The sequence below is a fragment of the Phocoena phocoena genome, chromosome 3, assembly GCF_963924675.1.
Source record: "Phocoena phocoena chromosome 3, mPhoPho1.1, whole genome shotgun sequence".
Taxonomy (NCBI): Eukaryota; Metazoa; Chordata; class Mammalia; order Artiodactyla; family Phocoenidae; genus Phocoena; species Phocoena phocoena.
This window is the reverse complement of record NC_089221.1, coordinates 168,141,583-168,155,369: the sequence shown is the minus strand read 5'-3', so window position 1 is coordinate 168,155,369 and position 13,787 is coordinate 168,141,583. Positions and strand designations below refer to the sequence as shown.

General features: G+C 42.4%; 1 protein-coding gene across 1 annotated transcript in view; it reads left to right on the top strand.

Moving 5' to 3' along the window:
• The window catches only part of ADGRE1 (adhesion G protein-coupled receptor E1), a 32,589-nt gene that overhangs the window by 15,414 nt on the left and 3,388 nt on the right, over positions 1-13,787 (top strand). The window contains exons 11-15 of the mRNA XM_065873746.1: positions 2,084-2,278; positions 4,013-4,248; positions 7,594-7,660; positions 9,931-10,022; positions 13,565-13,733. Of these exons, the coding sequence (XP_065729818.1) occupies positions 2,084-2,278; positions 4,013-4,248; positions 7,594-7,660; positions 9,931-10,022; positions 13,565-13,733 (759 nt within the window). The remainder of the gene's footprint in view (positions 1-2,083; positions 2,279-4,012; positions 4,249-7,593; positions 7,661-9,930; positions 10,023-13,564; positions 13,734-13,787) is intronic.

The following is a 13,787-nucleotide window of genomic DNA, read 5'->3' as shown; positions in this document are numbered from 1 at the left end:
TCATATGATGGTAGCATTTTTTAGCAGTAAAATATTTTTTAATTAAGGTATGTACATTTTTTCGACATATGCTATTGTACACTTAGTAGAATAGGCTGTAGTGTAAACATAACTTTTATAAGCACTGGGGATAATAATTCATGTGACTCACTCTATTGCCAATATTTGCTTTATTGTGGTAGTCCGGAATTGAACCTCCAATATCTCTGAGGTCTGCCTGTACATGGTGTAAGAATTTGTACTGTAGGAACTGGGTGTTGTGTCAGTGAGCACTGGGGATAGATCAGGGAGGAGATGGAATCTGAAATAAGCCTTGGTGAGGGGTTAGATTCGATAGAGAGAATAGACGTTAGTGCTGTGGTGAGTATCCTTGTCTATATTACCAGGTGGGAGGTTCTATTCCTTGTCAGGGAGGTCCTAAATGCTATTTAGAGGAATGTAAGGCTTAGAACTTAAGAGTATTCGATCCAGAGCAAGACTAGTCTAGTTTCAAGCCCCATCTCTGTCACTTCCTAGCTGTGTTTCCATGGAGAAGTCACTCAACCTCTCTGAGCTGAGCCCAGTTCTTTCACCTTAAAACTGAGAACAAGAAGGACTTCCCTGGTGCCGGAGTGGTTAAGAATCCGCCTGCCGATGTAGGCGGCACTGGTTTGAGCCCTGGTCCAGGAAGATCCCACATGCCACGGAGCAACTAAGCCCGTGTGCCACAACTACTGAGCCTGTGCTCTAGAGCCCGTGTGCCATAACTACTGAAACCCGCGTGCCTGGAGCCCATGCTCTGCAACAAGAGAAGCCACCGCAATGAGAAGCCTGCGCACTGCCACAAAGAGTAGCCCCCACTCACCGCAACTAGAGAAAGCCCACATGCAGCAGCAAAGACCCAATGCGGCCTAAATAAATAAATAAATGAGAACAAGTAAAAAATGATGATGTCAGAGCTCCCAGGCGGTCCACTGGTTAGGACTTGGCATTTTCACTACCACGGCCTGGGTTCAAATCTCTGGTCAGGGAACTAAGATCCCACAAAGTTCAGCCAAAAACCAAAACTAAAAAGCATCATCTCATTAAAAAAAAAAAGAAAAAAGCATGATGAAAATTAACGCTTCTATCATACATGTTTCCTGCACTGTTGTGAGTACTTCAAGTATTTTCACTGAATCCTCCTAGAACAATTCCATAAGGTAGTTACTGTTAGTATCCTCTTTTTAACAGATGAGGAAACTGAGACACAAAGCAGTTAAGTATCTCGCCCAAGCTCAAACAGCTAAAACTGTAGTCAGTTCTCTTAACTGCTACATCACAATATCACAGAGAAGAGCTCATGAGATGGTGCCTGGCATATCTTTAACACACAGAAAGCACCCAAATAAACTTAAAATTAATTACAAATTATGGCATAGAGAAGGACTCAGCTTGTCATTTCTACTCCCAGAAGTTGGGGCATCTCTGAACACCTATTATCAGTCCTGGTTCAGCGCAGGAAACAGGAACCACTCAAGGTATTTCAAGCAGAAAAGTATTTAATACAGGGACTTGGATGCTCACAGAATCACAGGAAGGGATGGAGGACTTGAAGTCAGGGGGCTGCCCTTTGGATTTTTGGCTTCAAGATCACCCCTCTGCAGCCATAATGCAGAGGTCAAAAATTGCAGCTGTCATTTCACCCCACATCCAGGAAATTAAAGATTAAAGATCGGATAGTCGGAAGGTGGAGTCCAGCCACAGCTCACTCCTGTCTGCAGAAGGCTGGTATCTGCCTCCATCCTGCCTTTCAAAACCTTCATGCATACGTCTCACTGGAGAACCTAAATGACATTCAGGATCTTAACCCCCAAGAGATCATGGGAAATGTCATTTGTAAACGTCCTGCCCTCGCAGAACAGGGCATAGGACAGGGGTGAGAATGGGTGCTGATGGATGCCAAAGGATGACGATGAACAATATCTTGTTCACGCTGAGTGTCAGAGGGAGAAAAGGCCTCCAAGCTCTATATATCCAAGCCAGGAGACTGGATAATTCATTTTCCTGCCTGGGGGGTATGTTGGTCCTTCTCTGAGACCAACAGTTATCTCTTTCCTGACAGATGGAGTTCACTTTGTACATCATTAGCCACGTGGGTATGGTCATCTCTTTGGTGTGTCTCACCGTGGCCATCATCACCTTCCTGTTGTGTCGTACCATCCGAAACCACAACACCTACCTCCACCTGCACCTCTGCGTGTGCCTCTTCTTGGCCAAGATTCTCTTCCTCACCGGTGTGGACAAGACCGACAATCAGGTCTCATATCCTTCAAGCTGTGTCCCCATCCAGCCCCATCATCTCCGAATCTGCCCCTGCTCATCCTTTACCCAACTCCCTCTATGCTACTTCCCACCTCAGGACCTTTGCATGTGCTGTGCCCTCTTTCAATACTCGTTCCCCAGCTTCTCACCTAGTTGACTCCATCTTGTGATAGGTCTCAGTTTAAAATCATGTCCCTGATCATGTTATATATTGTAGTGGTCCCTCCTACTACTCTTTAAGCCATTAGTGCTCACCTGGGATGATTCCATCCTCACTCAGGGGACACTTGGCAATATCTGGAGACGTTGTTAGTTGTCACCACTGGGAGGGGATGCTGCTGGCAGCTAATGGGTGGAGGCCAGGGATGCTGCTAAACACCTTCCAATGCACAGGACATCCGCCCCCCTTCCCCCAGCAGAAAATAATCTGGCAGTAGTGTTACAAATATCATTAATGCTACAGTGGAGAAATTCTTTTTTTTTTATTGAAATATAGTTGATTTACAGTGTTGTGCCAATTTCTGCTGTACTGCAAAGTGGCTCAGTTATACACATATAAACATTCTTTTTTATAGTCTTTTCCATGATGGTTTATCACAGTATATTCAATATAGTTCCCTATGCTATACAGCAGGACCTTGTTGTTTATCCATTCTATCTTTAATAGTTTGTATCTACCACCCCCAAACTCCCAGTCCATCCCTCTCCCTCCCGTCTTCCCCCTTGGCAACCACCAGTCTGTTCTCTATGTCTGTGATTCTGTTTCTGTTTCGTAGGTAGGTTCATTTGCGCCATATTTTAGATTCCACATACAAGTGATGTCATATGGTATTTGCCTGTCTCTTTCTGACTTACTTCACTTAGTATGATAATCTCTAGTTGCATCCACAGCTGAGAAGTTCTACTCCTTATCACTCTATTTTGCTTCCTTTCTCAGCACCTATTTGAAACCATATTGATTTTTGGGGTTATTTTACTGATTGCGTATCTACCTCCCCCAGGAGACTGTGTGCTCCGTGAGAACAAGAACTTTAGCCAATTTACCCCCAGTAACTGTGCCAGAAACAGTAGGCTCTCGGGGTTTTTCCAAAGGGAGCGCTACTGACATTTCAGGTGGGGTGATCATTCTTGATGCAGAACTACCCCTCTCACTGCGGGATGTTTCGCCTTCCAGATCCCTTGAGAACTAAAGACTAGTAGTGAGCCTCACTCTTATCACGTGACCAGGGGTGGGCAAACTTTTCCTGTAAAGAGGCAGATATAAACATCTTTGTCTTTGCAGATACTATGGTCTCTGCTGTGACTATTCAGCTCTGCTGTTTTCGTGTGAAAACAGCCATAGAGAATACATAAATGGGGGTGGCTGTATGTCAATGAAACGTTCTTTACAAAACAGGCAGCCGACCCATGGCTGTAGTTTGTGGACCCTTTCCCCTCCCCCATATCTTCAACCATCCCCTAAAGAAGGGTGATCATATATCTGTTTCCCCCCAAACTCTCCCAGTTTTAGCACTGAAAGTTATATGTCCTGAGAAAACCAGGCAAAGCTGGATGATTGGTTACCCTACCAAAAGGATGGAGCCACCTTGGTGAAGAATAAGTACTTGTGGAATGAATGAAGGGGCCATGTTTGGGGATCTCCAATCAAAGTAGCTTCTCCTTTGCCCTCTTCCTCTGAACCTGCTCTCTGGAGTAGGGGACCCTGAACGTGCCTGATTCTTCCCTGCAGAGGGGCTGTGCCATCATCGCGGGCTTTCTGCACTACCTTTTCCTCGCTTGCTTCTTCTGGATGCTGGTGGAGGCTGTGATGCTCTTCCTTATGGCCAGGAACCTGAAAGTGGTGAATTACTTCAGCTCTCGAAACATCAAGATGAGGTATATCTGTGCCTTTGGCTATGGGCTCCCGGCGCTGGTGGTGGCTGTCTCTGCCATCATACAACCACAAGGTTATGGGATGTATAATCGGTAAGTGACAACCTTCTCTCTCCCTGAAAATTATTAACTTTATGTGCTGTTGGTCTCAGGGCTGCCATATACAGTAGCACAGGTTGTGCACTGCACAAATCCAGGAGCCATTGTTTGCACTATAGTAACCGTGGATGGTGGTGATGTAAACAATGAACTTGATGGCACAAGGTTTCAATTCGTGGACTCCGGAGCCAACCTGCTTGGGTCTGAATCCTGGCTCCACCACCGTGTTACCTTGGGCAAGTTACTTAAACTCTGTATGCTTTCATTTCATTATCTATTAAATGCAAGCGAATGACAATGCCTGTATCATAGTTGTTGTGAGTGTTAAGTGAGTTATTATCTGCAAAACATTTAGACCGTGTTGGGCACAGTGTAAAGCATTATATATGTTATTTTCACCACCATCATTATTGCCATGGACTGTTTTAAAGTGAGGTAGGTTTATCACATGATTCTATGTGAGAAGATTTTAGGTAGTATGCTAGTGAGCCCTGATTAAACAATATTTTTGTATTTATTTTGTAGGGCATTAGAAAAAAATTACTGGCATATCAAACTCATGATTTCACAGACATGATTCCGTTGTATAGACATGATTCCATTGTATAAGTAAAAAGTCGAGTCAATTTTGAGGGAAAAATTAGGTAAGTGACAGGACAAGTAGTATGTGGATAGGGTAGAGACTAATTCAGTGAGTTACTTCATTTCATCCTAGGATGGACCCTTGTTATTGTAATTTACAGATGAGGAAAGTGAGCCTCAGAAGGGTGAAAAGAATTTCTCACTATCACACAGTGAAAAAGTGGCAGGGTGAGGACTTGAATCTGGGTCTTTCCAATCCTAGGGCCCTTGTTTATCACCCTGGTGCTATAGGCACTTTGCTGAGCTGTGTTTGGGGGATTAAATATCTAGGTTTCCTCCCTGCCTGCTGATGGCTTATACTTCAGGCGAGGTCATGAGATAAAGGCTGAGGGAATGGAATTCATGTTAAAGGAGTGCCCTTCATAATCTAAACCCTGCAAGCTTTACAAATATATATTATCTCTGGTATTTCTCAACAAAATTCCTATGTTTCCACTGTGTACAGCAACACCATTCAATGACACTACAGTGTTAATACTGCCCTCTAGATTTGTGCAGTGCACCACCTGTGCTACGGTACATGGCGGCCCCAAGACCAACAGTGACTAAAGTAACAGCTTAATAAATGGTAGCTACAGAGGAAACTGAGGCTCAGCACAGTTGCAGGATTTGCCCAGGGTCACATATCTAGTAAGTGTCCAAGTTGAGTTCAGGTCTGACTGCCTTTTAAAAAAATATTCATCTATTTATTTTTTTTGAAGTATAATTGATTTACAATGATTCAGCTGTACAGCAAAGTGATTCAGTTATACATAAGAATATATACATATATTCTTTTTCAGATTCATTATAGGTTATTACAAGATATTGAATATAGTTCCCTGTGCTGTGCAGTAGGTCCTTGTTGTTTACCTATTTTATATATAGTAGTGTGTATCTGTTAATCCCAAATTCCAAATTTATCCCTTCCCCTTTTTCCCCTTTGGAAACCATAAGTTTGTTTTTTATGTCTGTGAGGTCTGACTATCTTGTCAGGAGATAGTGGTGACAATGCAAGGCCACCATGATGAAGTGCCTGATGTTGGTGTGGGTAGTATAAGCCCTGACACAGACCAGAGAGGGATGAGGGCATATGGGAGCTGGAAAGTTCATGGAAGCCTTCCTGGAGGAGGTAGATTTTGAATGAGCCTTGAAAGCTCTACTGAAATGTACACATAAGTGAGGACCAATCTTGCCTAAGGGAGAGCTCAAGCTGTATTTGGAGAATAGATGGATTGGATTGGAAGAAGAGGAAATTGGAGGGGGCATGGAATTTGGTGAATACCTTCTAGGTAGTAGGAACTACAGAAAGTTTTGGAAGAGAGGAGTAGCATTGGCAAGGATTTGAAATGATCTCAGGAGGCACTAGGGAGTGGGGAAGTGAGACAGGGAAGAGAAGGAGGAAATACAGGGTGCATTCCTGAGCAGGTCCTGCTGTAGGTAACTGGGGCTCAATCCCAGTAGGTACCTCTGGGGGACCGTGTAGGGCACATACCACAGTTATCCCACCCTCGAGATGAGGGAGCTGGCATATTTATCCAGCTACCTCCCATCAGCCATTGGTTGAGGGTTGCTCCCTGGGGGAACAAATTTTCTAAAGCTTTTAGTCTGATGCCCTCAGGCAGAGATGCAGATGCTAATGAGGAAATTGGCCCGTATTTACTGAAGTAGTTATCCTTGAAAGGATATGGGCAGCATTTTCTCACGATGCAAACATTTTCTTGCCTTTTGATCACTCTACTACTGGTGACTTACATTCCAGGGAGAGAACATCTGGTTGGCCAAACTTGATTATTTTCCTTCTCTTGCTTGGAAGGCACACTTCTGCTAAAGGAATATTGGGGTGCTGTTACGAAACATGGCAGAATAGTTGTCAGGTGGTGAAAACAGCAAATATCTGCTAGAGGCATGATGGGAAAAGGCAATTAATTCTCCCTCCCTCCTTCCTTTCCCTTCCTCCCTTCCTTCCTTCCTTCCATCCTTCCTTCCTTCCTTCCTTCCTTCCTTCCTTCCGTCCATCCTTCCTTCCTTCCTTCCTTCCTCCATCCTTCCTTCCTTCCTTCCTTCCCTCCCTCCCTCCCTCCTTTCTTCCCTCCCTCCCTCCCTCCCTCCTTTCTTCCTTTCTTCCTTCTTTTTCTCCCTTCCCTCCTTCCCTCCGTCCCTTTATTGCTTCATTCCTATTAACAAATAATTATGGAATGCCTCATCCATGCCAGGATTTGCAATGAGTGCTCGGTATTCAGAGATGAATAAAACGTTCAAAGTCCAAATTCTCATGCAGCTCATAGTCTAGTAGGGGAAGATTGGACAATTTACAATATATAAACAACTGAAGAAGATAATTTATGATAGGTGCTATCAAAAAAAGCAGCAAGCTCTGTTAGGAAAGGACCAGGGTAGTGGCTTTTCAGAGGAGGTGATGTTCGAGCTGAGATTTGAATGACAAGGTATACTAGTGGAGAGGTCTGGATAAAGGGGTTACAGAGGTTATGACTTGAGAAATGAGCTCTACACAAGGCATTAAGTGAATATTTCAGGAACATTCACCCAGGAAGAAGGTCTGAAAGAGGAAAACCGAAATGTGACCTGGTCCATCATGAAAATTTTCATGTCAGTCTCATCTGCCAATATTCTCTCCCATTAGTACGTCTGGCAGGGTGTGAGTAATTTTAGGGTCAGGACTCTGAGACAATCACTGACTCCTGTTTTTCTCCATAGCTGCTGGCTGAATACAGAGACAGGCTTTATCTGGAGTTTCCTGGGGCCAGTGTGCACAATTATAGTGGTAAGCTGATTGCTTGTTGCAGTGTGTTTTGGAGGAGGATCAAGGAGACCCAAGGGATCAAGAAGTGCCAGTGGATGTTGCAAAGCTCTGGTCACTTATTCCTCAAAAGCGTGCACCATTCTGATCCATGATTCCTGAGATTTCCGAGTTAGAGTGTAATTTCTTTGATTTGTAATTTTTTTTTTAATGCCAGCGTGCAAATCCCCTGGAAGGGACCACAATCTTATCAATCCTTTGTGCTTCAGTAAGAATGGGTCTATTGCTCTCTTCTGAGTACAGATGTTGAATAATAGAAAAGGTAGGAAGAAATTAAGAGCAATTGGTTGGTGGCGGGGGGAGGGTTGGAGAGGGAAATGGTGGGAAAGAGGCAAAGGGAAACCTGGAGGTTTTTTTATTTTTATTTTTTTGCTGTGTTGGGTCTTTGTTGCTGCACGCAGGCTTTCTTTAGTTGTGGCGAGCGGGGGCTACTCTTCGTTGCAGTGCACGGGCTTCTCATTGCAGTGGCTTCTCATGTTGCAGAGCATGGGCTCTAGATGCACGGGCTTCAGTAGTTGTGGCACGTGGGCTCAGTAGTTGTGGCTCGCGGGCTGTAGAGCACAGGCTCTATAGTTGTGGAGCATGGGCTTAGTTGCTCTGTGGCATGTGGGATTTTCCCGGACCGGGGCTCCTGTGTCCCCTGCAGGCGGATTCTTAACCACTGCACCACCAGGGAAGCCCCATGGAGATTTAAAAAAAGTTTTATGGAGGTTTAATCAACAAAAACTATATATATTTAAGGTGTACAACTTGATGTTTTGACGTAGGTATACACTGTGAAATGATCACCACAATCAACCTAATTAACAAATCCATCACTTCACATACTTACCATTTTTTCCCCTTTTCTTTCTTTGTTGTGAGAACCCTTAAGAGCTACCCTTCTAGCAAATTTCAAGTTTATAATACAGTATGCTAACAGAAGTCACCGTGTTGTACATTACATCTCTAGAACTTACCTTGCATAACTGAAACTTTGTACCCTTAGACCAACATCTTCCCATTCCCTGGGAGCCACCCTTCTACTCTCTGGGAAGCCTGGGGAGGTTGAGTACCATCTCCTTGCTTCCTTGCCTCCAATCTAGATTCTACAGTCCTGCAAGATGAGAGTCTTCTGACTCTCACTCATGGTGGTTTGTTTCTTTGAGTCATTTGTAATTGTTAATTGTGAGTTCATATTTGACTGATCTAAATCTTGGGAATTCTTGAGGTTTTACTCCTCCAGAGGGGTTTTGCTTACTTCTATCAGGTTTTGGGGGTCCATGTGTGAGTTTCCTAGGGCTGCCATAACAAAGTATCACAAACTGGGTAGCTTAGAACAACAGAATTTTATTGACTCACAGTTCTGGAGGCTAGAAGTCTGAAATCAAGGGGTCAGCAGGCCACGCTCCATCTGAAGGCTCTAGGGAAGAATCTGTTCCCGTCTACTCTCCAAATTCTGGTAGTCTCAGGCATTCCTTGGCTCATAGGTGTCTGTCTTCTCCCTGTATCTCTTCACATTGTCTTCCCTCTGTGCATGTCTGTCTCTATGTCCAAATTTCCCCTTTTTATAAGGGCACCAGTCATATTGGATTAGGGCCCACCCTAATGACTTCATTTTAATTTGATCATCTCTGTAAAGACCCTATATCCAGATAAGGTAGCATTCTGAGGTCTTGGGGGTTAGGGCTTCAACATATCTTATTTTTTGTGTTGGGGGGGACACAATTCAACCCATGATGGGGCACTGGTCTTGATACTAACTTCCCAGATGCATCCAGTGGGAATAAACCAAGATCATCCAAGAGCAAGCAAAGGCTGTTTATTAGGAGATTGCTATGGTATGGGAGTCAACCACTTGCATTGTCAAATCGCTTGCATTGGTCAGGGACTAAAAACCAGGCAGATGAGTGGGAAAGCTTTATAGAGGAAAAAAGGGAAGGTTTCATGTGTGCCCTGCTTGGAGGCTGTAGGCATGGGGACCCTATGGGTAGGCTAACTGAAAGCAAGGCATTCTATGTGATTGGTTAGGGTTACGTACTGGCTTTCTCCTTTTGGCCCTAAATTGAAAGCAGGGGCAGAAATGAGGGAGGCTGTCAATTATTAGTCAAGTCCTGGTCATTTGGGGTCAGTTATTGTGTGGCTTCCTGCAGTGGTTACTGTAGACTGTGGGTCAGAGTTCTATTTTTATAGATGGTCTGGCCATTATCCTTTTGTATATCCAGTCTCTCCATCCCTTCTGCTTGACTCTGTAGATCAATTCCATCCTCCTGACTGGGACACTGTGGATCCTGAGGCAGCAGATTTCTAGCGTCAGTACTGAAGTCTCCAAGCTCAAAGACACCAGGTACCGTCCATCCTTCCTTTCCCCTCCTCTTCTAGTCTCCTTTCCTTCTTTCCCCAAATGTTCACTGAGTACCTTTTGTAAGCCTGGTCCTGTGCCCCAAATGGAATAGCACAGTGTCTGGATCAGGCTGTCTCAAACCTCAGCACTGCCACTTAAAAGCTGTGTGACCTTAGGCAAGTTACATAACCTCTCTGAAACTCAGTTTCCTCATCTGTAGAACGGGGATGCTAACACTGCCCATTTCATGTGGCTTATGAAGCATTTAGTACAGTTCCTAGGAGGAGTGAGTGTTTCCTGTATTAGAACTATTAATATATTCTCTAATTCTTCTACTGTGCATACTTATATGTACATATTTACAAAACCAGAATCATACTATTTTATTTTTATAACCATTTTTCTCTTAACAACATGTAATGAATATTTTTCTATTTAATTAGAAATTGTTGACAATATCTTTTTTTTATATATAGTGTTTCAGTGTAAAGACCTAGCACAATTTATTTAAATCATCCCTTATTTATGGACATTTAAGTTGTTTCTTTTTTTTTTTTACTATTATAAACCATCCTATCTTGAAATACCCTTGTAGGCAAATCTTCTTACACATCTGTTGTTATTAAATACAATAATAGTATGGAGAACAGTATGGAGGTCCCTTACAAAACTAAAAATAGAAGTACCATACGACCCAGCAATCCCACTACTGGACATATACCCAGAGAAGACCATAATTCAAAAAGACACATGCACCCCAATGTTCATTGCAGCACTATTTACAATAGCCAGGTCATGGAAACAACCTAAATGTCCATCGACAGATGAATGGATAAAGAAGATGTGGTACATATATACAATGGAATATTACCCAGCCATAAAAAAGAATGAAACTGGGTAATTTGTAGAGATGTGGATGGATCTAGAGATTGTCAGAGTGAAGTAAGTCAGAAAGAGAAAAACAAATATCGTATATTAATGCATATATGTGGAATCTAGAAAAATGGTACAGATGAACCAGTTTGCAAGGCAGAAATAGAGACACAGATGTAGAGAACAAACATATGGACACCAAGGGTGGAAAGTGGGAGGGGGGATGGTGGTGGGATGAATTGGGAGATTGGGATTGACATGCATACACTGATATGCATAAAATAGATAACTAATAAGAATCTGCTGTATAAAAATATAAATTAAATAAAATACAAAAAAAATACAATAATAGGCATGAAATTGCCCAAGTCAGAGTAGGTTGCATTGTAACACTGTTAGTATATATTGGAAATCGTTTTCCAGAAAATGTTTCCATTTGCAATAGTGCTTGTTTACCTGCACTAAACTAGTGTTTATCATTTTTATTGTTTTCCTGAATTAATATATGAAATTTACAATCTCATTATTTTAGTTTCATATATACGTATTTTATCTTACAGATGTGGGATTTTTTCATATTCTTATAGGCCATTTGTTTTCTTAACTTCATCATTCAACTAAAGTTCATTTTAAGAACCTACTCAAACCAGACATTGTCTAGCTTTTATCAGCAGTAAACTGATAACGTCCTTTACTTATTTTCCTGTCAGTGTCCAATCCCTCACTCCTCTTGAATATTTTTTTAAAGTTATTTTTTAAAAGTTAGTGCAAAAAGTTAAAACAAAGTTAATACATACAATGGTAAGAAAAATTAAGTAGTGAAAAAGGGAACACATATAAAGTCATTCTCTATCTCTCCCCTGACCCCCTGGGTCCCCAGATCCCTCCTACCCTAAGCAGCCATTATCACTTAAGTTGACCTTCCTTCCAGAATATTCTATACTTATATACCCATTACATAAATGATAGGATACTGTACGTATTATTCTGCACTTTGTGTTTTCCACATATTATGTAGCTTACATCATATCAATACTTAAGATTAAAAACAACTAACAAGGGGCTTCCCTGGTGGCGCAGTGGTTGAGAGTCCGCCTGCCGATGCGGGGCACACGGGTTCGTGCCCCGGTCTGGGAAGATCCCACATGCCGCGAAGCGGCTGGGCCCGTGAGCCACGGCCGCTGAGCCTGCGCGTCCGGAGCCTGTGCTTCGCAACGGGAGACGCCACAACAGTGAGAGGCCCGCGTACCGCAAAAAAAAAAAAAAAGTTTTTATAATCTACTCTTTATCTCTATAGATTTGTCTATTCTGGACATTTCTTATCAATTGAATCATACACTATGTGGCCTTTTGTGTCTGGCTTCTCTCACTGAGCAGCACGTTTTCAACGTTCATCCACGTTGTAGCGAGCGTCAGTGCTTCATTACTTTTTATGACTGAATAATATTCCAGTATATGGATGGACCACATTGTGTGCATCCATCCATCTGTTGGTGGACATTTGGGTTGTTTTAGTTGCGGGATAAGTAAATAGGGAATGGCTCCTTGATAGGTACATAGTTTACTTTTGGGGTGATAAAAATGTTTTGGAACTGGATGGCGATGATGTTTGTACATTGAGCTCAATGCCACTGAGTTGGTTAATCTTATGGTATGTGAGTTTTGCCTCCAATAAAAAGGAAAGCTTCATAGTATTTCATATGATGGCTTCACGGTTCACTTGATGGGTCCCAAATTCTTGGACAGGTAGGTCCTTCTAGCCTTTAAAAAATTTTTTATTGAAGTACGGTTGATTTACAATGTTGTATTAATTTCTGCTGTACAGCAAAGTGACTTAGCTTTATATATATATTCTTTTTTCATATTCTTTTACATTGTGGTTTATCACAGGATATTGAATATAGTTCCCTGTGGTATACAGTAGGACCTTGTTGTTTATCCATTCTATATATAATAGTTTGCATCTGCTAATCCCAAACCCCAAATCCATCCCTCCCCCTCCCTCTGCTTTGGCAACCACATGTCTGTTCTCTATGTCTGTGACTCTATTTCTGTTTTGTAGATAAGTTCATCTGTGTCGTATTTTAGATTCCACATGTAAGTGATATCATATGGTATTTGTCTTTCTCTTTCTGACTTACATACTTTATCATACTTAGTGTGATAAAAATGGCATTATTTCATTCTTTTTAATGGTTGAGTAAATATTCCTTTGTGTGTGTATATATATATATACATAGAAATGTACACGTATATACAGACATATATACATATATATACAACATATATGTGAGATATATATATATATATATATATATATATATACACACAAACCACATCTTCTTTCCCTGTTGATGGACATTTAGGTTGTTTCCATGTCTTGTCTATTGTAAATAGTGCCTTCTAGCCTTTTATTACTACAGACAATATTGCATTAAATACATGTGTCCACACATCTTTGTGTCCACGTGTATCTGTAGGCCAATTGCCTTTTCAATGTCTGTAGGATTTGATTTTCCTACCTCTAGGCTTGGAGCCTCTGTTCCACATTTATTCTCACCCAGGTGACGGGTCACATGGTGGCAGCCTCAGGCTAAACCTGGGAGAGTGGTGGCCCATGAGGACAACAGCCACCTCCTAGAACCTTATCCTCTGCAAATCTTCCCCTCCAGGTTACTGACATTCAAAGCCTTTGCTCAGATCTTCATCTTGGGGTGTTCCTGGGTGTTGGGCATTTTCCAGATTGGACCCATGGCCAATATCATGGCTTACTTGTTCACCATCATCAACAGCCTGCAAGGAGCCTTCATCTTTCTCATTCATTGTCTGCTCAACCGCCAGGTAGGTAGCTGCCGCCTTCCCAGTCCCCTTCCTTCCAGGGCTCATGCCTCTGCC